Source organism: Zootermopsis nevadensis, unplaced genomic scaffold (genome assembly GCF_977971745.1).
Source record: "Zootermopsis nevadensis isolate Lab colony 2312 unplaced genomic scaffold, Znev_1.0 Znev_ptg000006l, whole genome shotgun sequence".
In the NCBI taxonomy this organism is placed as follows: domain Eukaryota; kingdom Metazoa; phylum Arthropoda; class Insecta; order Blattodea; family Termopsidae; genus Zootermopsis; species Zootermopsis nevadensis.
Window position 1 is genome coordinate 2,473,765 of NW_028259138.1, and position 26,664 is coordinate 2,500,428.

The window sequence follows — 26,664 nt, forward strand, 5'->3', positions numbered from 1 at the left end:
AACCGTCTTACTGCTCTCGTGATGTAGAAACCATAGAACAGAAACAAAGTAAATATTTAGTAAGAATATTACACGCAGTTCGAATGTCATGATCATGTGAAGGAGTTTCCTTCAAGGATGTTATAAAATTGTTTTCCCAGCATCGTTGCTTGTATATTATGTCTGCTTAATGCCAAACCATGTGACAATGGACAAGAGTGGGGACCAAGATTTATACGAGGCGTGGCTCCTTCCAGTTTTCTGTCATTCTGTTCACGTACATTCACGCGTTTTTAACTTATTTTAAATTACCTCGGACATTTTTATTTTGTGTAATAAACTGTAGTTTTTATTCATTTATATAACTCAATGACTGACTACAGGCTTGGAAACAAAGGTCGTGGAAGGAAATTATTTGATTTGAGGTTCTCACTTCGGTGAGTACGAAATGGCTGCCATCGCCCTGATGATGGAGGCAGCAAATACCAATGAAACGTCAGCTGAACTTCTAATCAGACTACACGGCGCTACAACCCAGAAGACATTCATCTAGGAAATTATTTCTTCTTCGCCACTGCTTCTTGACAACTCTTGAATCCACACAGCATCCTATCCAGTACGTATCGATGATTCATTTTCTGAAGACAGGTCGAAGCATGCGTTCCATATAGTTATTTAAAGAAATAACAAACGCCCTATGTTTCGTTGTGATTTTTAAGGCAGAGTCTGCACCGAAGACGCACAACATGCAGTACGACAAAAATTCATTTGATAATCTTACAGTCTTGACCGAGCAGACGCGGCAGCCAACACCGGAAGACAAAGTTCTCAAACGAATCTTGTCCTACCACAAGTTGTGTCTTCGTGTAGATCCCGCCTAATATTTTGTACTGTCTGTTAATTCACTTTTAAACGCACTCAGGGGACCAAGTCGCTTTGCCGATCGTATCTCTCCACAGATCCCGTTTTCCACCAGTTTTGCTTTTGGATCTCATGGCATACGAACATTGAACATATCACTCGAATTAACAAACACGCACTCGCCTTACAGAAACGGAAGATAACCTTGGCAAGAATAAGATCATGCAATTCCACCACATTCTCTCTTCGTGACGTATTACCGTAAATCTGGAAATTGTGATGCATCAGGACTTAGGCTATGTGAATTCCTGTAAGCCGGGTAGTTCAATAAGTATAAGGACTGACCACGGGTTTGACGACCGGGATTCGATCCGCGACAGGGACAGAGAATTTTCTTCTAGCCTCTGCGCCCAGACCGGCTCTGGGTCCCACCCAACCTCCTGTCCATTACCTACCGGGGGTCCTTTCCCCGGGAGTAAAGCGCGGTCGGGGCCGACGCTAACCACTCACCCCCATCTAGTGTCGAGGTAGAGAATAAGTAGGAGCTACTACCTCTCCCCTGTGCGCCTACATGGAGCATAACGAGATAGCTTTGCCTTTTTTAACCTTTTATGTGAACTCCTACTTTAAAGTTGTTAGCAATTTATCTACCAAAACACAACACACACACACACACACACACGTTAATGTAGAAACATCCTAACCATGTAGATATTTTCATTGAAATAAATTAATTTCCTTTCAGAAGTTACATTTTAAATATGATTTTAAAAAAGTGGCATGACGCGTCCTCAGATTGCAAATGGAGGAGATGGCCTGCAGATATAGAGGATATCTGTGAATATATTGAATAAGTAGTTGCGGACAGTCGACAATGGGTGGTACTCCAATTTAAGAGTTGAGTCGGGGAAATAACAAATCCCCACATGTTTCAAAATGTTACACAAAGCCTCAAAACGGATTCTTGTGAATAAGGTAATGAACCTTCTGGTTCCATGAAAGGCGGGTAATTTCTTAAGACTAGATGAGAGCACTAGCGTCTGGAGAAGGATTTAGCTATATCTATAAATTCTCTCTATCCTACCTGTCTACCTTTCTTCATGTTAAATTTGTCTTATTTATCTGTCTGCCCTTCTCCCTGTCTTCCTTTTGTCCATTATTTCTCTGTGTCGGTATTTTAAGCCTCCTTTATTGCTTAAAGTTTACCCTACGTTTATTGGGTTTCTTCCCCATCTTTCTGTCTCTTTCATTTTTATTTCTTTCTTCCTGTTCTCCCTCTTAGTATTCCCCTTTATCCTATTTTTTTTTCTGAACCCGCGAAATGAACTTTAATTTTCAGTTGAACGCTCAACATTTCTTGTAAAGTGCATGTACAACCGGATACCATCAACATTCATACTGAATGACCACTTTATATATCTGCTAATACACGCTACAAGTTCTTATTAGTAATAATGTTGCATTATCAATCAGGTCTCAAGGTCTTTCATCCGTCTTCTTGCATAGGTATGCAGGATTGGAATATGAATTGTGTTACGTCATCACAGAAACTTTCACTTCAAGTATTTTCCCAAACAGTTCGCAAGACCCAGTCTCACGACCCAACATAGCAGAGCGTAAAGGAAAACCATATTACTAGAACGAAGCATCAAATTTTTATTCCTTACGTTTGTAGGTAATTGACGATCTGTTCGACCTGGACAGGTTTCGGCGGTTTCTTACCACCAACAGAACTTGTACATTTTATTTAGAAAGCCACTTGTCAATTAAGTGCTGCAATATTAGTCAGCACTTTCACAGACTTGTAACTGAACTTGGGTGTGTAAGTTCTGTGTTATGTTCTGTGTCTCTTTGGATTATACACTTTTTATATCGCTGTGTGTATGAACCATCAGCGACCTATGAACGGAAACACATTTTTTTTTAAATTCAGAACTTAATAGTATTCCTGTTTGTGTAGCAAGCCTAATACATGTAACATAGTTATGTAGACAATTAATGATTAATTGCATATTATATTACGTAATTTGTTGTAGGGTACAAAGAGAGATGAAGATAAAATATCCGTAAGCATGGTTCCATCTGTCCCAGTTGGAAATTCGTAGAGGGGAGAATAGGTGTAATTGCACGCGCCTAAATCTGAACAGTTATGAAATTGTATTTCTGAATATGTAGAATTTAATTTTTTTACAGCTGAGTCTGAGAATTTCTGTCTTCTGGGCTGTTGCGCCGTGTAGTCTGGTAAATCTACCAAACTATACGGCGCAACAACCCAGATGACAGCAATCTTCGTATTTACTGAACTTTTCCAGATTTTTAGGAATATTTCGTGAAGGAAATTTAACTGATATTATCATAGTATAAGTGCCAAAGTCAGATATCTAATATAAGAAATGCTATTCTTGAAGAAACATGCATTGCGTACAATTTCCCACCTGTGTGAGGTAATTGTACGCAGAAATGTTATGATTGAAACGGACAACAAATTGCAGGAATGAAGAACACAAGACATAATAATTTCTTTGAATTTCTTAAAATTGGCACAATTAATTTTACATTAAATTTACTAATAAGCGAGACTAAATATAACGTAGGGGAAGGTCGTATAATACCGGACAGCGTCCATTATCGGACAGTGCTTACTTTTCCGAAACGTCGTCAGTTAGTGACACTTGTCAAGTATCGGAGTCTTGTCTATGTTCATCACAGACGACAGTCATTAGTTGGAGTAAATCCGTTGAGCCGGTCAGCCGCTGTGAGTGAATCATTCAATTTGTACAAATTTCGAGCTACATTGTTTATCTTTGGAAGGCTGTATCAACTAATTCTGGTAAGTGAAATAATTATTCAATTTATTTTACTTTTGTTGTATCAACTACAGACTAGATGTGTATAATGATTTTGTTCCAGCAGTAAGCACTGGATATACAGCAGCCATTTTCTCTTTACATGTCTGTCGTCTAATATCGGACAGTGTGCTTTCTGGTAGTACCGGACATACAACAATTCTCGAAAATATTATTTAAGAATAAATACAATTTAGTTTGCTTCTGTTTTTACCACTTATGACTACATATAAACTCTGTTATCCTTACTATTGGAGAGATAACTGGTTTTGGGGTTTCTTTATTTTGTTTCAGGGATTAAAATTAGATTTGCTATTAGATTGAGGAACAGCGAACCCAATGCAAAAAGAAACGGGGACAATGGACAGAAGATCAAATGAAACTTGCTATAGGTAAGGTTAGGAATAAGGAGATATCGGTAAGGGAAGCAGCAGATACTTTTTCAGTCCCCCTAATTTCTCTTGGAGATAGACTAACAACATTGCAAGAAGGGGGAATGGTGTGAAAATGACACCCAACATTGGTTGGTTTCGGAGAAATTTCACTGACGAGTTGGAGGAAGAATTAATCAGCCAAATGAAAGATATACAACAGCGTGCACCATCTGTTCAGAAATTTTTGACTAGGACTGGATACAATGTCTTTCTTGTGGTGGTTGGGCGCATGAAAAATGAGCCGATACTGAGAGAAATATGCCATATTACAAATGTTATTCCTGCAAAAGACGTTAAGATTCATAAAAACTGAAAGTTTCTATCAAAACTAAGAAAAACATTATAAGTAAAGCAGTGTCCGATACTAGACGCCAATTTTTGTAATGTTGAAAATTTTTAAACACATTTTTCCTTACTTTTTTGACAGTTTGTTTTATTCAAAATACATGTTTCAGGAATAAAAAAGTTCAAATTTGTGAAAATTAATAAGATTTTTTAATTTCACATTACACATTCCCCCCCCCCCCCGCCCCGAAATCCTTAGGTGTCCGGTACTATATGACCTTCGCCTATATGACGAAAACTAAAAAAATTAGAGCAAAATAAGAAATCAGAAGACGCTGACACTTTTGGCTTGCGTATTGTTTAATGACCAAAATATTTACAAGTTGTTACTTTTGAACTATGCACAAAAATCACAATCAAATTTACCGCGATGTGTAAGTGGAAATCGGTGTACTTACGATTACCTCTCGTTAATGAAATCCAGTCATCCCGTGTGTCTAGCAGGAGAAAGAAGCAAACTTGACAAACTAATGATTAATTATTTGCCAACACAACATACTACAGCTCATACTATTGGTTCTAAGCACACTAAAATGGTTGTTGATTTACTGGAGATTTTTATTTCAGGTCTTCTTATAATACAAATTATTAAAAATAAAGAATCGGGCGATAGAGGCGCAAGGCTTCTCAGGAGTGTAACCCACAACTGGCGTCAAATTTCGGCAATCTCCACTATACTTCAGTGCGTTGTAGAGCTGTTTGCGGTTTCAAAATTTCGTACCATTACCCACCACATACCAAAACCACTCTCACACCTAAATAATGAAGAAAGATCTGTTACCTACTCTCTTCCTTCATCGTGTTCTTTCTCCTCGTCCCACTCGTCCTATCATTCTGCTTTACCTCTTCCTTCGTGCGTCTCATTTTCGCATGTTCTTCATTCTCGTACTCCGTACCTGTCCAACATTCTAGACGCTTTGTTCTGTCTCTCATGCCTCAAATCTGCCATTCTTCTAATCGCTCTCCCCTGTCGATTATCGTTTTGGCCATCAAAGTACCCGTGTCCTTTCCGTATTTCCACACGACCGCAGAATGGTCTGCATTTTATTATGTAATGCATAGTATTCTAATCAAATATTGGCAATCCTGCTTCAGGCCGGTGAAAGTCTGTCACCTATGTCGACCCTGGAATCCGGAACTCGTCGGTAAATAGGGAAGTGAGCGGAAAGAGATCGTGGTGAGTTCTGAGTTAGTGCACATGACCGCAGTCTGTGAATTTGCTGAAATACAAATTCATATTCGTGACTGCACATTACATAAGTTGGTTTAGGGATTTCTCAACGGCTGTATAAATTCCATACGTTATTTATCGTCGAATGAAACGAGAAGGTTTTAAATTCGATGTCGTGTATTTTTCAATGAAAGGGCTTTGTTGACTGAGGAATACTTCAGTCTTTAGGCTTGTTGCCGATGTTCAAACCAGGCATCAGACCTCCAAGTCAGACGCATTCTTACATTTGATTCTGAAGGTTCATGTCAATGAAGACGTTTCCTCTTCACGTTGTCTGCACTATATGAATAGTATGCGTACATAAGTAGACACTTGGGACGCTGGTTGTCTCAATGACGTCAAATAGAAAGAAAGATTACCTGAGGGGCTACCACATACAGATACTCTTTAATATAACTGTTCTGCGCACTTTCTCTGACTTTCACAAGTTAAATGGCCCAGCTTTAAATGAAAATTTGTAGGAGTGGTTGTTAGTATTAGTGAAATTTTACTGTTTTTATAAACTGAGGCCATATGACCCAAGCTTCTTCCCAGAAGAGCAAAAGACTTGAATATTTTGTAGAAGTTTTGTTATATAAAACTACAGGCCGAAAATGGTGAAATGGTGCACTTTTATGGTGTCGATCTGAGGACAGTTAAGTTTACGCGGAAGTCACGACATTATCTCATCACAGTTAAAAGGTTTCTGTTCGTACATTTGCATTTCTTATTCAGATGTTGGGGCACGTTCGACAGATCACAAATTGAGCTATAGGCTTACTAAGCAGTAAAATAAATCAAAGTATTTGAATCTGTGTCTTTTAGAATGATGCTAACTCTGCCCAATAAAACCAACTTCCCTGAGCATAACAGACACACTATTGCACCTACGTCTTTATGGTAAATACATATTTTCGTGAGCGAATGTGTCTAAAAATTGCGCCTTCCAAGTCAAAACTGAAGAGCGAAAAGACAAATATTTGAGTGAATGAAGAGTTGCCTTCTCTAACTTGAAAGCGGACATACGTGACCAGATTGAATACGAGCAGCGTCTTTCTTGCGTTCTTTACATTTTTCTTTTATTTCCTTCTCTTTTCTTTTCTTCTATTTCTCCTTCCATTATTTCTTTTTGTTTGTTCTTCCACCTTCTTTCTTTCTATTTTCGAACTAATATAAATAAAAACACACACACTTCATACGCCAGTGAGGATCTATTATAATTAGAAGATGCCTTTGGTCACTAACATCCGAGAGGTTGGTTCATTCGAACCTAACAGCTTCTGAAGAATCTCTGGGTGGACGATAAGCTGACGTTTTACATTATATGAATTTGTGGTGAGGTATCAGAAGTATGCGTTGCAATTGTAAAGTATACGTAAGTAGGCCTGTTTTTCATTCAAGGAAGACCGCATTGCTGAGGCTAATAGAGAAACCTGCACGCGCAGTAGGAGGTCAACTGAAGAAACTCGTAGATTATTACGTGTTTCAGCTCTGGCGAAGTCTTTTTTTTTTATTTCACTTCACAGAGTTCTAGGGTCGTCCAAAACAAATAGGCGGTTCGTGTGATAATTATGATTCCAGACTGATGGACGAATGGCTTTGACTTACAGTGCATTGGTCTTTATGTTTCTATGTAACAGATCCGATTACATTCAAGCATAAATATTGTGTTGCGACATATAAGTCAAAGGGAAGTTAAAGAAATGTGATATGACGGCGTAGACTGGCTCCTTCTTGCAAACGACAGGGATTTGTGGCGGGCTTTTGTAACACAGTAAAAGGGCGGGAACTATATTGTTTAGGTGAATGACTATTAGCTTCTCAAGAAGGACTTCGAACCACGGAATATATATTTACTATACAGTTACACTGTTATGAATATTTTCCTTATGTTAAAAAATACGTCAAACAGTAACGTCTTATCGAGAATGTAGGCCTGTATAATGAAATGCACCAATTTTTGTATGATAAAACAGTTTTGTGTAAGTACAGTTCGACAGTTTGTGTCACGTAAAGTGAAGGTAGGCAATATTGTACGTACCAAAATGACCGATGAAAATTAAAGTAGAACGATAATTTTTCAGGCTACGATTTTAACAAGGGGCAATAGTTAAATATATACTAAAAATAAAAAGTTCAATCGAAATACATGTAGTATTTTCGGACATGGCGCATTTGTACAGTCGGACATAATCTCATCAACGTGAATAATTTATGGACGTTTTGAAAATAATTTACAACTGTCATTTTGATTAGGATGTATGTCTATTGAAAACTAAAGTGGCAATTGTGTAGCCTGCTTCTGAAGCACAAGAATAATTTCTTTATTTTGTGTTTCTTTATTTATTTGCTGCTTTCTTTCATTGCTCCTTTCTTTCATCTTTATTCATTCTGCTAGACACTTTAGTGAAAAGTGAGGATTTGTCGTCTGGGCACCGAGACTTGGCTTAGTGTTTTATGATAACATTAGATCTGGTGTGGCTTTTTTTCTGGTTTCAGGACACGTTAAGAATAACGGTAACAGGTGAGGAACACCTGCCGATCCTCTTTGAGTAGTTTGCGTCAAGCAAGACAACCTCTTCTCCACCCAGATGGCGCAACAAATGACGAAAAAATTAATAATAACCTACGCAACGTTCTCACGCGCGCGACAGGAAGACTAAATGACAGATATGCTCTGCTTTTGTTCTGTAGCAGGAGAAAACGAGACCAGGCTGACTCAGGAAATCTGTGGATATGCGACGGAGTGTGAACCCGTGTGAACTCTCAGAGTTACCAAATTCTAAAGCGGCTAAGTGACTTCCTTCATTTCCGTTTTGTAGGGAAAGAGCATATGTCACACGCGTTTTAAAAGAAGTAATCGGGAAAGTACTTGGTCTTCAATGCAGTCTGAGCTACTAAAAAGGTGTCGTTAAATAAACTGTAAGTAAGGAAAATAGTGGAAAATAAAATACAGGGCGTTCGTGATATATACAGATTACGGCGATATTCTTTTACTATCAACAACTTATACGCGTATTATTTGATACGAGTGTTTTAATGTGTGTTTCAAGGAGGACGAGAAGGGTGGGGCGGGAAGAATGCATGGGGGAAATGAGAAATACATATAGCACTTAGGCCTAAATTTAAAAAAAACCGGAAAGGGAAAAGGTCGCACTTTGGCGCTGTTTATGGAAATAATTGCTCTTATCATTTAGAAGCGTACAAAACCTATAACTACAAACTGCAAGAGTATGGGGCACATAGTTACCATCGGGCTTGAAAGGATCCAAGACTGTCTTAAAAGTAGCCTACAAGATATGAAGGGTACTCGGTTAGTCAGGATACCGTACAATTACGGGCTGTTGTGAACACGATAATGAAATTTTGTGTTCCATAAAAGCTGAGGATGTTGTTGGCCAGTTAAGATACTTTCAGATTCTCAAGAAGGCATCTGCCTAAAACAATTAGTTTTACTTAAACTAGCATAGATTTGTGAAAAGGAATGTTATCCTCAAAATTACAAACTTTGATTTTGATAGGACTGACTGCATGGCATGTACACAATTATAACCTGCAGAGATTCCAAGATCCGTCTACGATACAGAATTGGTACAGGCGTTTCTATATGCCACTTTCACATTCCGTTGTTAACGCTATGAATTTCACATTGAGATAGGAAGTTGGTTTTTAGGTACTTAACTATTGCTCCCATTATGGTTATTTCTAGTTTCCAAACTTTCCTTCCGAACTATTACAATTGGTAAATCTGCTAAGTAATTGAATATCCTACTTCTTCGACTGGTAAGTAGATCATGAAATAAACAGCTAAGACTTCTTTGTAAAAGATGTGAGTCCGCAACGTCGCTTTAATACTTCTCCTACCTTAATTACAGTATCTCCTTCATATCGTGAAAACAGTTTTCACAAACGAGACCATGGCGACCGATCCATTGGAGTATAACCGTCTGTGGGAGAAAATGGCACTAGATAATTTCAGCAGACCAAGTTATGATTATAACCATTAGCTACATGTAGAGCGGAGAAAAACTATTAGGGGACATCTGGGCAATATGCCACTAAGAAGAAGTAGATTAGGGTAGTTTTGTCTTATTTTTACTTCTTAACGAAAGAAAGAAAGTCGACGAATAAAATCACTATATTCTTTCTGTTTGAAGATTTCTTGCCTTCTGGGTTGTTGCCCCGTGTAGTCTGGTAGATGTCCACTAACGTTTCAGAGGTCCCACTTTCAAATTTCGAACAAGTTGACTTTTCTTTTAAAAAATTTGGTGTGGACATTATGCCATTGCAGTCCATCGTAACCTCCAATCTTGTATTTTTTCAAAATTTCCTTCAATTGATAATAACATGGTGGACAGGCAAGAACCTGTGATGTGCTAGCGACACTAACGCCTCTTAATAGGATGTAGGGTCCTGAAATTGTTTATTATGGTAGATAATAAAATACGTGCAATTTTTGTTTAAATATGTTTATATGCTTTTTGTAGGCTGTAAAAGAACAACATGGAAGCCGTACGAAAATTGCTTTCAAACTTTCAGTTTGACAGCGATGGGCCTAATTTGACACTTGGTATGCTAATATATCATTACACTGTACCTACAAATTATTACTCTAAACTATAACATATGCTTAAAATATGGTTTATAAGTCAACAATCATAACTATCGTGACGGTGGAATCTTTGAGGTTAGGTTAGGTGAATTAAACATACACAGAATTTGTGCATAAGCAAGTTTATCAAAAAAAAACCTTATAAAATTAACAAGTTTTTACATTTTATAACATGTTTACAAGCAGTGCAATCCAAGCAATAATTAACATTGTAACCCCAAGTTAAATTCGATCGTTTGATCATCTGAGTACAATCCTGAAACTCTAATTTATGACCTACACTGCATTTCATTATCTAGATCGGTGGTTTTCACCCGTGGCCCGCCGATATATTATGCGCGGCCCGCGTACGCTTTTTGTATCATTGTATCATTCAGTACGTACGAGTACAATAAAAGTTTATAGACAAAGTTAAATATTTAATTTTAAGTGAATAATTAATAATAACAACCAATCACACAAAACTGATAAAATAAAATTTTGAGTATGCTGCTGTGCGAACCTGTTTACAAAACGAAGTAATGTTTTAATGCAGTGGCGTACAATTTTAGTACATTGTCGTCGTTTATAACCTGGTGGCCCGTTCCGCTTTAGGTTAACCTTCCGTCTACGGCCGCTCTGCAAGCGTGTCGCTTTTTTTTTTTTGGGGGGGGGGGGTATTAGCGGGATGCATATTGTCGCTGGAAGCAAATCACAGTCTCAATGTAGATGGTATCCACTGCGTTTCAGGTGGTATGCTATTTTGTCACAGTGCAAGTAGAAATGATGTCTTTCTTAAAGTTATCGAGAAACTAGCCCATGAATATTTGTATAAATGACTTGCAAAAATGCATAAACTCAACCATCTTTCTTGTTTCTTTAGCAGCTTGTAGTCTTTCCTCAAAGCTACAAAATGGGTTTGTAAATCGTGGTTTGTATCCCACTTTGGCCTTCTACAGCGCTGATCATAACTTTCGTGTAGTGTAGTGTAGTGTAGTGTTGCTTGAGATAAGCTACATAAGTCCTCGCGGTGCTGATTTTGCTTGCTCCGCTAGCGGAATGCTCAGAGGTAGACTGGTGAGCATTTTTTGCTGCGGCAGTGTGCTTAAGGTTTCGCTCAGTATACCGCCCAACCTCCGAGCAAGCCAATTGCAGTGCGGCCTTAGTTGTACGATCTTGGTACCTTTTAAAACAGATTTGGGTTTCCCCAAATCTCTCTCTCTCCCGCTCAGTGCATTAACATGCCCTTTGGTATTCACATTCCCTCAAGTTTTTGACGTAAATACGTCTATACGGAAGGGTCATTCGGCAAAAATGTGTAACGAAAAAGTGACAGGAAAATGTGTAACGAAAATTTGTAAGATCCGTATCAACAAATCGACAACAATGTTTAGCTTGCGTGCATTGTTATGTTACCTAGGAAACGCCATCTGTTTACTTTCGTTATTGCGGCAAGAGCTGAGCTGTGAATCGTTTGTAGAAGTGTGTCGTGGACTAGGTAATTTTGTGCTGTTAAAAATGTTTTACAATATCACAAGTACTTATCTTATATAAGAATTATTAAGATATCTATTGCTAAAGCGTGTATAAAGAAAATATTTAGAATGAAGCCACTATATAAACTCCTTACTGAATAGACGTATTTACGTCAAATTCTCCGGAACCGTGGTTCCACTGTAACTTTTTAGGCTATCTTTCTTATTTTTAATTTAGATTGAAAATTCCAAGGTTAATTCTTTCTAACTTATCAGTGGTTCTATATAAAGCGTGCAGAATTTTGTTATATTTTTAAAGTCTCCTGACGCAATTCCACTACAGAGCTGCCATCTGTACAGTTGAAGTACTGCTCTTTTGCGAGCAGATGGGGCAATAATTTCGCTGTCTATATACCTATGTGTCGCTAGTAGTCGGTCAAGTTATTCGGAGCCCGTTAACACGTGCTAGGGTATGTAGATTCTATGCATGTTTGAGTCCTAGTCTGCTCTTTGCCCTGTTTGGTAAATTTTAAATGTGTGTTGAATCGAAGTCACGTTTAGCATAAAAACGTACATATAGTTTTTTGATCTTGTCGTGGACGTGATACGGAAAAGGGAAACGTAAGAAAATACATACATACATCTTTATTACATTCCATGGATCCATAAGTTGGATGAAAATAGGATGTAGAATAAGTCATAATAATACAATGTATGTTATAAAAATACAAGTCATACTATTATATAAATGTCCTTGTCAATGTCTGAAATATTTTATGGTTTAGATTTCACGACTGAAAGTGGGCTGTCATAACCAAGAACCACAATTTGTTTCATGAAGCTTTTTTAAATTATGATACCACCGAATCTTTTGTACTTCTGAGACTGTTGATTTCTCAATCTGTTTCTTTTCAGGTCGCTGTTTAGTCGGTGCAGGCCTCGAAGCTTTTGCCTATAATCTGCAATCACATTGGAGAGGAAGGTGTAAGTTCATGTTTTATTTTTGTGAACAGGGCCAAGGTTTTACGTGATGTCTAGTCAGAGTTTTGCTCTAGCATCTCTTACTGCTACTTACACAGATTCTGAAGGTGAAGAGGATGCACTGGAGGATGATAATGAGAAATCACCAAATGATGATAGTAGTCTAAATTCTAACACACCTAATATTGTAACACCACCAATTCCTTCAATACCTCCACGGTTAGTCTCATACCATGATGACACTGTTATTTCTGATGATGAAGGCGTTCCAGGTGAAGGTTCTGAACAAGAAAGACAAAAGGCTGTAGGCAATGAAGGGGATACCCCAGATGGTGTTCATCTTCCTCCTGAACCAACAGGGCTTTGTTCAACTTCGCTTCAAGATAAGATAAATCGTTTGTATGAGAAGATGGAATCAAATGGATTGGACATGAATTATGTGATCCAGCAGCGCAAAGATTTCCGTAATCCAAGCATTTATGAGAAACTGATTCAGTTCTGTAGTATTAATGAATTTGGTACCAATTATCCAGCCCAGACTTATGATCCTTTACGATGGGGAAAAGAATCATTTTATGAAGAACTAGCTCGTGTTCAGAAAACTGAAATGGATCGACGCGAGAAAGAACGAAAAGATAAAACAAAAGTGGAATTTGTATCAGGTACAGCTAAACGCCCAGGTAGTGGTTCAGGAGCAGAAGATGATACAAAGCGTCGGAAATCAAAATGGGATCAGGTTGGAACAATGGTAGCATCTAACATGGCTGGAGGTGCCCAGGCTGGTCATATACTGAAACCAGCTGGACTGCTACAGCAACCATCCCTGACCACAAGTGTCACAGGTACAAAGGGGACAGTTATATCAGCATTTGGCTCACTTCCCAAGAAACCACGAATTTGATGTGGTTTAGAAAGTGTGTGAATTAATGTGATCATGAAGTTTATCATTTGTTATATCTGTTATGATTTATGGAAAAACAGACACATCTGGTCTAGGAGCATTCTAGAGACTATAATACAGGTTTACCCCAATTTATGCTATTAGTTTTCTTTGTTGAACACAGCATAACTCTAAAACATACAAATCAGCATTAAGGATTTGAGGTTCTCACAGCAGGGAGTGTGAAGATGGCTGTCTTTTGGGTTGTAATGAAGTGTGGTCCAGTAGGAATTCTTTCATCATGAGTATGATGATGGAGGCAGCAAACTTTTGGCACTACAACTCAGAAGACAGCTATCATTATGTTAATCAACATTTGTGTACATTCTCAGCATTAGAAATTGTGGATTCATATCTTAAGTGGATGATTTTCAGCAATAAATATGGTTATTATAATAATTTGGCGTTATTTGGAAGTGAAATAGCATTGTAGTAATGCACTAAAATTATTTAAGCATATAAATGTGGTATTCAATTACAAGTTTACATTTAAACACTTTTTTTACCATGTGTAGTACATTCTGCTGCTAATGTGTGTGAATCTCCATGCTTTAGATCAAGATATAAGAAAGACCTATGAATGAGGTACAGAATGCAGAATAAGTAATATTTGTGATATACTGCATGTAAATAGGAGTTGTTCCTAAGAATGAAAACTGTATATACACAAAATATGTTATTTATGGCATACCTGTGTTTATAATTCAAGAAAGAACATTAATAATGTTACAAAATGTAACTTATAATGACTTTCCAATGGTATAGACTGCAGACTACTGTTCTTTTAAAAATTTATGTCAGTGAGACTGATTCTTATAGCTTTTATGTTTTTAGTCTACTTTGAATTATGATTTCCTATGTTACAGTTTCTCTGTATAAGTTGCACAATACAATACTGGAAAGAAAAACTAAATAATCAGTTTTGAGTTCATTTGTGTATGAATGAACTGTGCAGACATTTTATAGATGAAAATGAGTTTACAGGAAGATACAAGTCAAAGTTTTCCCTCATATGAAGTGAGAAACATAGCTAAACTTAAATTAAAATTATACATAAAAGTTTATAAATGTCATCAACACAACCATATCATTGTTTATTTCATTTAAGTTAGTAAGATGTTAGAATTTTTATGTTTCAATAGTCTGTCATCCTTGGGTGCTTAGGTATATTAAATGTCATCAAAACATACTAAAATGTATAATTTACATGGTGGTTGGGGTGTTATGGATTTATACTTACAAATTAAGAGATAAACTACCAAAAGTAATCATTAATAAAATGAATTAAAGTGTGGATATCTTAAAGAGACAGAGTTAATAAAATCAAATATAATAAACTAACTAACTAACTAGATGGCTTACCGAACCAAAAGGTTCATCACCGAATTAACCAAAGCCCTTCACCGGATCCTGTCCTGTGCCAACAAAATCCAGTCTTTTTCAACTCCTGTCTCCCATAGATCTCACCTGAGATTATCCTCCCATCTACATCTAGATCTCTACAGTGATCTCTCTCCCTCAGGCTTCCCGGCCAATATCCGGTGCACACCTCTTGCTCTGCCCATCTCATTATTCTTGTCTTAATCACCCTGACAATATTGGGGGAGGAGTATACATTTTTAAGCTCATCATTATGCAGTTTTATCCGTACCCCATTGTCTTCTCTCCTGGGCCCAAATATCCTCCTCAACACCCAATTCTCAAACACCTGCAATCTGTATTCCTCCCTCAGAGTGAGAGACCATGTTTCGCACCCATGCAAATGGCATCATTCTGCACATCATTAATTATTCAGTAATAGCGGCAGCCGCTAGTTGTCGATAGTTACATCCTGTTAACTCCCTGAGAAGAATCAAGTGCCTACCTAGGAGCTGAGTTACTGTCACTGAGCAGCTATAGTATGTTGCTTCTTGTGATAATATCCTTAACATATACTGTCCACAGACCAGGAGAAAAGCCCTGCGGGGGAAATGTTTACTATCAAGTGGACTAGAGGGCTGCTATTGGTGGTAAGTGTGATACGTCAGAGTTTTACACTACTACACACAGACTGAAAGCATCAAGCAGTTAAGAGTAGCGTGTAATTAATGCACCTCTAATGTGTTCTGTGGGTGTTGTGATAATATTCTAGATCACTGTGCCACTGTGAGGTAATCTTAAAGCTGTACCCATTAGAACATATGAAAGCCTGTTGTCTGTTGTTCGTTCAGTGGTTGTGGAACGAATGCTTTTAGGATGGGTTGTCACTCAACGCGAAATCTTGCGCATGCGCGTATATCACATTCCTAGCAGGGATTTTCTCCTGGTCTGTGGACTGTATTTTTAAGATATTTCTAACTTGGCCATGCTCTTGGGTGGTATTCATTTTAATCTTTGACGTTACCAGTTTTGCTGACTTCTTTTTTAAAGTCCTGGAATATATCAGGTTAATACTTTAAGACCGGACATTGTTAGTGACTGAAAGATTCTGCCCAGCATTTTGGCTTTGTGAAATTGAAACACATTAAGATGACTTCTCTTAGTAAGATTTGAAGTTCTCATAGTGGCAAGTATAAAATGGTTGGTATGGTAGAAATTTACTGACATTTTCTTTGATGGAGGCAACAAGTACCTCTGAAATGTGGGTAAACTTCTACCAGAATATATGGCAGTACAACCCAGAAAACAGCCATCTTCAACAGATCTCTTTATTCTGTTTCAGTTATTTCACCCATAGGTAAGAAGGCTAATGAATAGGAAATAACATCTGTCTTCTACATTTAGATGAAAACCTGTTATTATATAGTCCAAGACTGGTAAGTTTGTCTCTGGAAGGAAGCAGGGTGTCGAAGGATGAGGAGTGCGAGGTGGTTGACCACAGGTTGCAACCACAATGACTACTATCAGTGCAAAACACATTTACCTGCTCATTCTCAGAAGGATATAAGACCTGTCTGTACTTGGAATCGATGGTTTTTGAACTGAGATATCACTGCACAATACATACAGCATAACTACCTTACCTACCCCAAATGCTGCATGCCTGCTTACGTCCCTCGCCCTTCTTCCCTTCAAATACGGCCATACTTACCAGTACCAGTTGTTTTGTGCGGTTTAAAATGTGGTTTATTATATTGCAGGAAGACATTAAGTTTTGTATAATCAGGTGGGATCATTTGAATGGAAGCATTAGTCATTCATTTTCACAAGACATTGCTTTCTAATATTTTTAGCCAAGGAGGTGAAGTGAATGGACAGATTAGGATATTGAATGAAAGGAACTGTGTTGATTTACACATGTCAATGTTGTGAAAGTAATTAAATCCAGGAGGTTATGATAGGTTGGGTATAGAGTTCACATGGTGAATGTGACAAATGCTTATAGAACTTTGGTGGAGCAACAACTTTGAAGACCATGAAGTACAAAAAAATGGATGCACAAATCTTCGTAGGGCATTCTTTATTATTATAGTGTTTTACCATCACTTGGTACAAAAAATATATCAATACAAATATAACTATATGGTTGTTGCAGCTGTCTACATAAATATTTACAGTATTTAATAATTTTTAAATTTAAGTAGAAGTGAAATTAAAGATAATCTCTCAATGCTGGCTTAACTACTTTTGTATTATGATTTAAACCTTTAATGCTAGATGGAAATTTATTGCATAATTTGATCCCATCATAGTAAGTATTGAACCTTGAGGAACTCCATGTTTTACAACGCCCGAATTTGATTCCTATAATTTGAATTAGGAGATTTAATTTACATAATTTGTTTTCCGTGTTTAAATCATTACTCTGCTTTAATGCCAAATGATGTTATTTATTTAGCCATGGAACATTTCATTTCCGCCATTATGTCGCCTGGTCTGACAGCGTCCGTTGCCATGGTAACCATCGGTCTGCCATCTATTAGATGTATTTTAAGTTATATTCGTGACGTATACATCCGGGACTCTGAATATTAAAAATGGCGGCCGTCACCAATGGACGGAGTGTGATGGATCCGCAAGTAGCAACGCAGAATACAGTGGTGGATCGGTTGAAGTTATTACATCCAATGGTTAATGAAGAAGAAACTCCTTTACCAAGATCCTGGAGTCCCAAGGATAAATATAACTACATAGGATTGTCGCAGAATAATTTGAGAGTTCATTATAAAGGTAAGTAAGAGCCAGTCTTGGTTATGGATATAGAAGGATGTCGCAGTTGGCACCTACATTGCATTGTGTTCACTATATTTATACGTTTTGTATCGACTCTTTGGAATGAGTGTTATTTGAAAGGGATGGAATGCATTGTAATTCTACAATGTCATCGACCACAGCACTGGCAACTGGTAAGGTCTCCAAACAAAGAAATCAGCTGATCGGTTTGTGTAATGACGTAAGTGGAAGACCTCTGCTTTGGCCTCGGGATTGTAAATGCGCAGTGAAAAGTTTATGTTTAGTATACAGGGTCGAAGAAAGTACGGTGGTTCTTGTATTTTGACACTTGACGGTTATTCATGTTTGACAAGTTTACTAATTATACCGATTGTAATGGAAAGATCGGTGTAGACTGCAGTATTTGTGCAGGTTTCGTGTATGTTTTGTGTTTCTTACAAGGACAGAAAGTTTTACCTGACGTCGATGTCCAGTGGTTAGCACTCGTATATCGTATTTGTGAGGTCCCAGGTTCAAATCTTGGCTCGGAGACTACGTGCTATGATGATTTTCGTAGTGTTCTTCCCTCCGTGCAGATACTGAGTTATGACCTTAAATTATGGTTTGATTGCTTCCTTTCGACTCCTATCCAATTCATTATTGAGTAACCATTCCAACATTGGATTCTATGTAATGCTTATTTCCTGAACTGTAACAATTGTAAACTGTACCTTTAGCTTTAGTTTGGTTTTGTGGTTGATGTATTTTTAGGTAGTTCATTTAAATGGTGAACATTTCAGTAAGCAGTGGTGATTAAAGGTAAAGTGGGTTATGAGATTAGATTGTAAATTAGGTGGGTGCCTAACCAACCTTTGCACTGTGACCATTTCTTGATATTTTGTGCATTTTCATTTACTTAATTAACTAGAATCCCCATACCTTCCCTGAAGTACAGTGTCCTACATATGAATATCTCAGTGGAAACTGTGTGCTAAAGAGCTCTTATGTTGGTTGCCATAATCACAGTATCTTTATAGGTTACAGATCTGATAGAGTACCTGTTTTTTTTTGTTTTTCTAGGGCTAACCTCTTTAACAGGGTTCTGCCCAAAGACCTGGGCCTTTTAGGCACCTTGATTAGGGCCTCCCTAGACTTAGGTAGTGCCATGTATCCATGTACTACTTTGACTCATCCTGGTTCTAACCTTCTTCCTGGCACTTCCAACACACTTGGTCTTTGCCTGATGAAATCTGCTTATAGAACAGTTGCCTTCTTAGAATTACTTGGTGGATTGGTACTGTCAGCTCCCCAAGGTGTTATTCCAGAACTGCTGGCTACGTGTTGAGAGGAATCAACTTTCAAATGGAAGTTCTTTATAAGATAGCTCTTTTGTTGGTGGCTATAAATAAGGCCTCACTATAGGTCCTTGGCCTTACAGAGTCTTATAGAGGGGATTGAACTCTTTAGTTGGGGTGCTGCCCTTTGACTGTTGTCAGGGTCTCTCTGGACTTGAGTAGTGCCATATGCCCTGGTTTCCATGAGCCCCCAGTTCTGTCTTGGCTCTCCCTGGCTTTTTAGGCTTCCTTCTGTCATTTCCAGACACTTGGTCTGTACCAAATGAATCCTCTCTACATTAAAGGCTACATATCACCCTCGTCCACAGGTTTGGTGAAACCGCGAGCTCTCTGTGATGTTTTGGCAGAACTACCGGCTTTCAATCCACAGGTTTTCTAGAACTACTAGCTCCTTGTGGTGGTATGCCAGAGCCACTGACCCCCAGAGAGGTGACCTCTATAAATGGTAAATGTAGGTTTCTCAACTGGCAGGTGCCCGCCCCATTTGTCTTCCCAGCTACCCTGGGTTAGCTGATACTGTCAGCTCCCTGAGGTGGTATAAGAGAACTACTGGTTCCCTGTGAGAGAAGTCAGCTTTCAAATAAAGGCCAGAAATCCATTTATGGCTCCTGCCATTCATTACTCTTTTATTCTCTTGTTCCATTATCATTCCTTGAAATCCGGGGAAGAAAGGAGTGTTAAGAATAGTGATGATTTGGAAATTATTATAGCAGCAGGCCAGAAGTAAGTTTTAAAAAGTCACAGTGAGTAAAAGAGAGAGTATGATTTGAGGTTTTCATGGCGGTGAGTTTGAAAATGGGTATCTAGTAATCTTCTACCAGACTACATGGTGCAACAACCCAGAAGTTAGCCATCTCAAAAGAGAGTATATTTGATTGACAGTGTTCTCCAAAATTATCTTGGCCAAAAGGCGTACCAACTATTTTATATTCTAGTCTTCATCTCAGTCTAGAGGTGTTTATTGAGTGAGATGTGAATTCTAAGTTACTATTTTAACAGTGAAAATAACCACAATAAAAACTGTTCCCTCGTGTAACTATACCACTCAGTATATGTGTTCCTGAATATCCCAGCTGATTGATTAGCATTCCTGCTTTGCATTCAGGAGGTCCAGGGTTCATAACTCGGCATGGAGACCAGCTATCCTGACTAAGGTTTTTGTGGTTTTTTGAGTGCCTCAAGGCAAATTCTGGGTTGGTACTTTGAATTATGCCATGACCACTTCCTGTCCTTTCCAATTTGTCATTCATTAATCATATTATCATTCAGAAATATATAGTCTACTGACAATGTCATTAAGTAAACTATTAATAAGTAAAAAAAGGTGAGAATGTTAGAAGTTCTGATATTAGGTTGTTGGCTGAAGTGTTGTGGTTTTAGTACATGTACATGTGCTCTTCAAGATTTTGCTTTTTCATCAATAAACTTGGCTGAGGATATGGTGTGTGTGTGTGTGGGTGGTATAATGTGGAATAATTAGTATTACAAACCTGTAGAACAACAAATGTCTCCAAAATTGAGTATGGTATTTACGTCAGTCCTGAAGATGGAGGCAGTATGTTTCTGTGAAATGTCGGTATGTACTCGATGTTACAGCCCAGAGGAGCAATATTGGCATCTTCACTGCCATGGGAACATCAGATCGTATGTGGTGTTCACTATTTGCAATCTAAGTGCTAAATCTATAATGTATAATGGAACAATGTGTTTTATGCACAGAATAATTGCATTTTATAGGTTTATGAGTTTAATATTATCAGGCATGTGAAAATGTGAATAGTAGTCTTCTGGTTTGACACCATGTTGTCTTAACATTGGTTACCAATGTTCCTTCAAAATGTAAGCAACCACTTACAAGACTACATGGCATTACAACTCCAAAGACTAGAATGCATGTTCTTGGTTTATTTAATTCTTTAGTGTTGAATGATAGGGTGATTAGTGAATTTTAAATGGGAAAGGTTATGTAAGAAGTCATGGCCTAAATAAGGCACTGTGATGCCTTTCTCTTGGTGGGACTGATAAACCAGGATATGCTTTTCCTGGACCAGGATTTGAACCCATGACTTTCCAAATATGAAACAGGAGTGCTAACAACTTATTCATGATGTTTGGTGAAAATAAATTAATTGTACTCACTGATGTTGCTTGAAATATAGTATTAATTGTATAGTTCATTGACGTCTTACAGTAGTTTGGTTGGATGTAGGTATAGGTGATCCAGCTGGATTTCATACTGCCTTATTTGTTGAGTAAGATCCAATGTTTATGTCTGCTTATACAGAAATAGGAGTAATTCTGATTTTAGTTAGGAAAATTCTTGTCAGTACCAAGGTCAACTATTGTGCCCAGTATCTCTTACCATGAAGTTCCTCCTTTTGGTAGTACTTGAGGTGCATTCCAATGCCATGGTTGAAACTGCTCTTTTTTCTGTATTCAGACATTGTCAACCGTTCTCAGCACCTAAGATTACATCCTTGTTTGCCCTTCAATATTTTCAAGTTCAGCACTTCTGTCCCATCCTCATTTCGCTTGTCCACATTAATCCCATCTTGGATCATCCACCATGTTTTTGGCCTTCCTGTGGATCTCTCTTTTTATCCTTTTTCTATTTCAAAATCTTCTTGTAATTTATTAAAGTTCACTCTGTTTCTTGTTACTTTATTTGTAAGACTGTTTCTTGTGGGTATAGGCTTTCCAGTTATGTTCCTTGCTGATATCATTTCAGTACATGGATTCTAATTTTTTCCTTTCTCATCTCTGCTGCATGTGTTAGTATTGGTTCAAAGTAGGGCTTGTGTATTGATTAACTTCATATTTTATTAGGACAATGATATGATAATTGCATTCTTTAAAACCTAAGCATTATTGAAGAACATTTGTAAAAAACAATTTATTGAATAGGAAGATCTTTCTATGTAACATCTCTGCAATTCTTTGTACCCAGTTACTACATACTCAATAGGATTTGAGGTTCTCACCATAGGAAGTATGAAGACAGCCATTTTTATACTACATACTCAATTGTGTTATATCCAAAACAGATGTGTGTTGTGAAAACATTGTTCCCTAGTACTTTATATCTCAGTAGGGTAATAAAAGCAGACAGAGTAATAGAACTGACTGTACTCATCAGTTCCCTGAAGCTGGGATTATGCATTCTTTGTACCAGTGACATGAAAGTATAATTTGTGGCATAAGGTGAAAGTTTAATAAAGAGATAGTTGCATGTTTTATCTGTGACACTACTGAACAGATTTTGATTAAATCTATTTTTTTGTCTATACTGAAACTGTTAGCAATTTTAATTTTTGTTTGTATCACTCCAATGTAACCCTCACTTTGCATGAAACTTGCCATTATATGAATGTACTAAAAATATCTTATTATGCAAAAATGGTTAGTCCATGACAATACATGGTGGATCTAATGAAGTTTTACAAATTTTATTTACTTTTAATATGGTGAATCTTTAATGAAATATGGGGAAAATTATTTATAATGCTGTACAGTATGATACCAGTATTTGTAATTCGTCTTTGCAACATTGGATTTGCATCTACAATAAATGAACACCTGCTTCAGTGAGCTATACAAACTAGCAAAGAATGTATTTACATGCCGTATTTGTACTCTGTTGGAATATTCCTCTCCGCCCTTGTGTTTAATTTAATTGTACATGCCAGTACAGCACGTTTTTCCATCTTTATGCTTTGATATTTAATGAAAACTAATATCATGCAGAAGTAAATGTATGTGAAAGAAAATTGTATGGAATGAGCTGTTATAAGATGAGGACATGCTTTTCAAAAATTATGTCTTATTTGATTTTAACTCGTGACAGGTACGGGTTCAATGCTTAGGGCAGTCTAGCACATTTTGTGGTGGGAAAGGTAGTGCTGTTTCAGGATTTCCTCTGAGAACTTTAGTTTTCCCCTGCAAATTGGCATTCCATGAATACTCAATATTTGTCTCTAACCAACTTTGAAGTGTACAACAGGCCCACCAGCAAACATATTACAAAATTCTTAATTGATGCTTGGCTGTAGTTACAGTAGAGGAGTTCCCCTAACTTTCTCTCTGTTCTTCAGCATTTTTGAAATTGTTAATAGCACTGGCTACATTAAGTGCATTAATTTAAATTTTCTATTATACTTCCTCATAGTAAGAATGTAAGTGAAAGGAAGTGTGAAATTATTTTGTTATTTAGGAGTCAAGATGTCCCAGCTTCTTACCACATGTCCTCTCTGAATGGCATTAAAACAGTCCAGGAAACCAACCATGTTCTCATATATCATGGCCCTGAATCTGCTTGAAAGTTTTAGGCATCTTGGCCCACCTAAATACAGTACAACACAATATATAATTGTCCTTGAATTTTGTTAAGAATGTGGCATATAAAAATGATGCTTGAATGAAAATTGTAGATCTAAATTTGATCTGTATTGATAATGTACTAAATTTTTGTTTATAAGTTTAATTTGGAGTAGTGGTTATGTTCGATGCATGTGGATGAAAAATAGTACCAAACTTAATCAAATTTGGATTGCTGGTTTTTTGGGCGATGGACAAAGTCCAAGAACCCAAAAATCCAGATTGTATTACACCATTTTCAGAACCCTTCAGAATAGGTTATGTTGAGTAGTTTTGGAGGAGAAACATAAGACAGGCACATCATCCCCATGATGAGTGCATTTTAAGCAGGCAAAGGAATGGCATAGAACCTGGTTCATAAGGTTAGTAAATGTTTCTTCACATCTTGGAGGTTCAACTTCCCCTTCAGTTCAGAGGAATGATTTTATTTGAACCTTTAATATGGCTGTAGTCTGCATGATGTGGGTTACATTCCTGGCAAAGGCAGGGATTTTTCCAATCACCATTGTGTCCAAATCAGTTGTGGGGCCCACCCAGCTTCATATCCAAGAAGTACAGCATTTCTTTTCTCAGCAGTAAAATTACCACAATGCAAAGATGACCATGTGCCTCTGTGTAGTACTTCAGCTTAGAAAGTGTGGAACTCACCTCCATTCCCCGTCATGCCTGCTTGGAGTGGTGCTTATGCACAACTAACTGTCCCTTGATTTCATGGATTCTCATATCTTGAAGTGACAGGTTAAGGTTTTATAGCTCCTTTGAGTAGAAGACTGTTTGTAAAGGTTAAACATTTGTGAAAGGTGGCCTTGGGAACTTTAGGAAGGACTGTATGTAACTGAAATACAAGGCCACTCTTCAGTGCAGAAGAGGCATTTCAGATATAGTCTGCTTAGGTGAGCAAGACTTTGTAAGTTTGTGGTTTGATTTAAATGAGTATATGAAATATGAATTATCATACCTGCAACATTCTTCCCCCCAAATTTAGGATGCAAGCATAAATTCACACTCTTCAATCAATTTCTACAAGTACTACTAATTTTTGAATTCATGAACTGCAAACAATATGTCTCTGGGTGTATTTTATTATGAAGGAAATGTGGCTTTTGTTCTTGTCTCTCATATCTTGTATGAATGAGTTAAAATAAATCTTATATAGTGTGACCAGGATAAAATGAGAACTTGCCTTACTTGGAAAAATTTTTCCAGGCTCGAACCTAATAAAGTAACATCTGCTGTGAAATGATTTGTAATAAACTGAGTGTGTAATATTAAGGCAAGAGGAAGTAATGAACTTAAATTATTTACCCCTTTAAAGCCCGCTGGTAACTATATGTACCATCTGCTTTCACAGTCAGTAACTCTGAATTTTACCTACAGAATGCATTTATACATTCTGTATGACTCTTGGAATAAAGAGTGATCATGTTTTTAAACACGATTAACAAATTGATTTTTTTATTGGAGAAATACTGCGTTTTCGTTGAGGTAGGGACTGAATGTTTAAATATTATTTGGATGAGCTTTATAAAAAACTTTTATGTTGCACTGTACTTTCTCATTCAGCCCTCTGAATATTAATTTGAAAATTCCACCCTAACGTAGCCCCCCCCCCCTGTTAACGTACAAAAATTCACCAAATGCTGCTCTCCCAGTGTTAATATCAAAATTAAAAATTCTGATTGAATGCAGTAAGACCCTGCTCAATAAATCTCTCTCCACTTTTCATCACTGTTCCTTCTTTACTTCAAAATGCTTTTCCTTCCCTTCAACCAGCCTTTACCAGAAGGACAGCTGGGCACTGTCTGCAAACTTTCATAGCTGAAAGTTTGCCTATGCCTCCCCTCCCCCCAATATATTAAATGTAGTGTCTCTTACCACTCTTCAGCTTTCTCTTCTTTCTCTCCTTCATTCATTATCTGCTTCAAAGGGTTAATGTGGAAAGAGAAAGTAACAAGTGAAAGATAAGTACCGTAATGTGTTTTCTGAAATTTATTTGAGAAGGAAAATTTATGTCAGAAATGGGAGAAAAAGCTCCACTGTTGATAGAATATTTGCAAAATAATATACTGGACCAAAAAATAAAAGTATGCTGCTCTGTAACACTGATATGTACATTTTTAGCATGAATTTCTAATATTTCATTTCTACCATAAATAGTGTATGATATTCTGTGCAATATATTCTTTTATTTAGAAGTACCCATGTTAAATGGAAAACAATCCACAAGAGAAACTTGTTTGGGCCCTTTGGGATTTTGCTATGAGCAGGTTTCACTATATAAAGATTTGTTCTTGTATGGAGTAAGCCTTATCACATGTTGCAAATTAAAATTAATTATGAGAGACTTTTAGACAATCAGGAGGATAAGTCTCTTTTATCACAAAATGACACAGTAATACAGAAAAATGTGTACAAAAATTCAAGTAGCTAGTAACCATCAGCATCCATAAATAAATTTAGTTCTGGTCCTTGCCATGCATCGTTCCTGCTTTATTCAGACATAACACAGCTTCCACTACTTCTGCCATGCTACCCCTCACATGAATCCCAACAGACACAAGTACAGTACCAAACTGTAACATCAGATCTCTCTCATTCTTAGAGAATATAATTGTAAACTAACAAAATTCATTTGTAATTTATGACATTTAAGAATCAAAACAGAGTTGAGAAACTGTGCACCCTTTACATTATTCATATGAAACTATATTCTTAGCCATACTTCTCATGTAAGTGCAATAAGAATGATGCATCTTATGATCATACTCTTTTAAATGAGTTTTACATTTATTTTTATGCATATTTTTTGCAAACAGTACATAACATGAGCACATAATAGGTTATGTATGTCTGATGCTCAAACACTTCAAAATATGTAAGATAGTTGACTCAATCTTGTGCCAGTAGATTCCAGGAGTTTTTCCCTGGGGAAGAAGTTACTGGAACATGAAACAGGCCTCTCATCTCTGTTGCCAGGGTTAAGAATGCATGGAGCTTTACCTTCCCACTTTCTCATGCATCTTCATGGCATGGCGTTAGAGTACAGAGAAAACATTACCTTGTATTTGTGTCATCTGCAGAACTTTGTATTACATGTTATCCTCCATCTCCTTCTTGGTCCTTTTTCAAAGTGAATTTTCTA

General features: G+C 37.3%; 2 protein-coding genes and 1 long non-coding RNA gene across 8 annotated transcripts in view; all 3 read left to right on the forward strand.

Annotated features, from left to right (window-relative positions):
• The first annotated feature begins 3,535 nt into the window (after positions 1-3,535).
• LOC110832382 (uncharacterized) lies at positions 3,536-10,261 on the forward strand. Its single transcript, XR_015533788.1, has 3 exons — positions 3,536-3,670; positions 5,561-5,642; positions 8,175-10,261. It is a non-coding gene; the product is annotated as an uncharacterized LOC110832382 (long non-coding RNA).
• Positions 10,262-11,617: 1,356 nt separating this feature from the next.
• LOC110832378 (SAP30-binding protein) lies at positions 11,618-15,003 on the forward strand. Of its 4 annotated transcripts, none has more exons than XM_022069322.2 (2): positions 11,618-11,764; positions 12,657-15,003. In XM_022069322.2, exon 2 carries the CDS (start codon positions 12,772-12,774, stop codon positions 13,621-13,623), a length of 852 nt encoding a protein of 283 aa, XP_021925014.1. In that variant the 5' UTR covers positions 11,618-11,764; positions 12,657-12,771; the 3' UTR covers positions 13,624-15,003. The 4 variants fall into 4 exon arrangements, with proteins under 4 accessions (XP_021925014.1, XP_021925015.1, XP_021925013.1 ...); XM_022069323.2 differs by lacking the exon at positions 11,618-11,764 and adding an exon at positions 12,118-12,211; XM_022069321.2 differs by lacking the exon at positions 11,618-11,764 and adding an exon at positions 12,218-12,362.
• A 2,590-nt stretch (positions 15,004-17,593) lies between these two features.
• Positions 17,594-26,664, forward strand: part of RanBPM (Ran-binding protein M) — a 51,500-nt gene continuing 42,429 nt past the window's right edge. For 2 of the 3 annotated variants that reach the window (XM_022069324.2, XM_087343549.1), the window contains exon 1: positions 17,594-17,811. In XM_022069324.2, the coding sequence (XP_021925016.2) occupies positions 17,619-17,811 (193 nt within the window). In that variant the 5' untranslated portion in view covers positions 17,594-17,618. Of the gene's footprint in view, positions 17,812-18,213; positions 18,233-26,664 lie in introns of those variants that run through there. The other variant, XM_087343552.1, reaches the window with a different exon arrangement.

Bases quoted from the DNA above. Each gene is read 5' to 3' on its own strand.
- LOC110832378 (XM_022069322.2), top strand. From the start codon at position 12,772: ATGTCTAGTCAGAGTTTTGCTCTAGCATCTCTTACTGCTACTTACACA.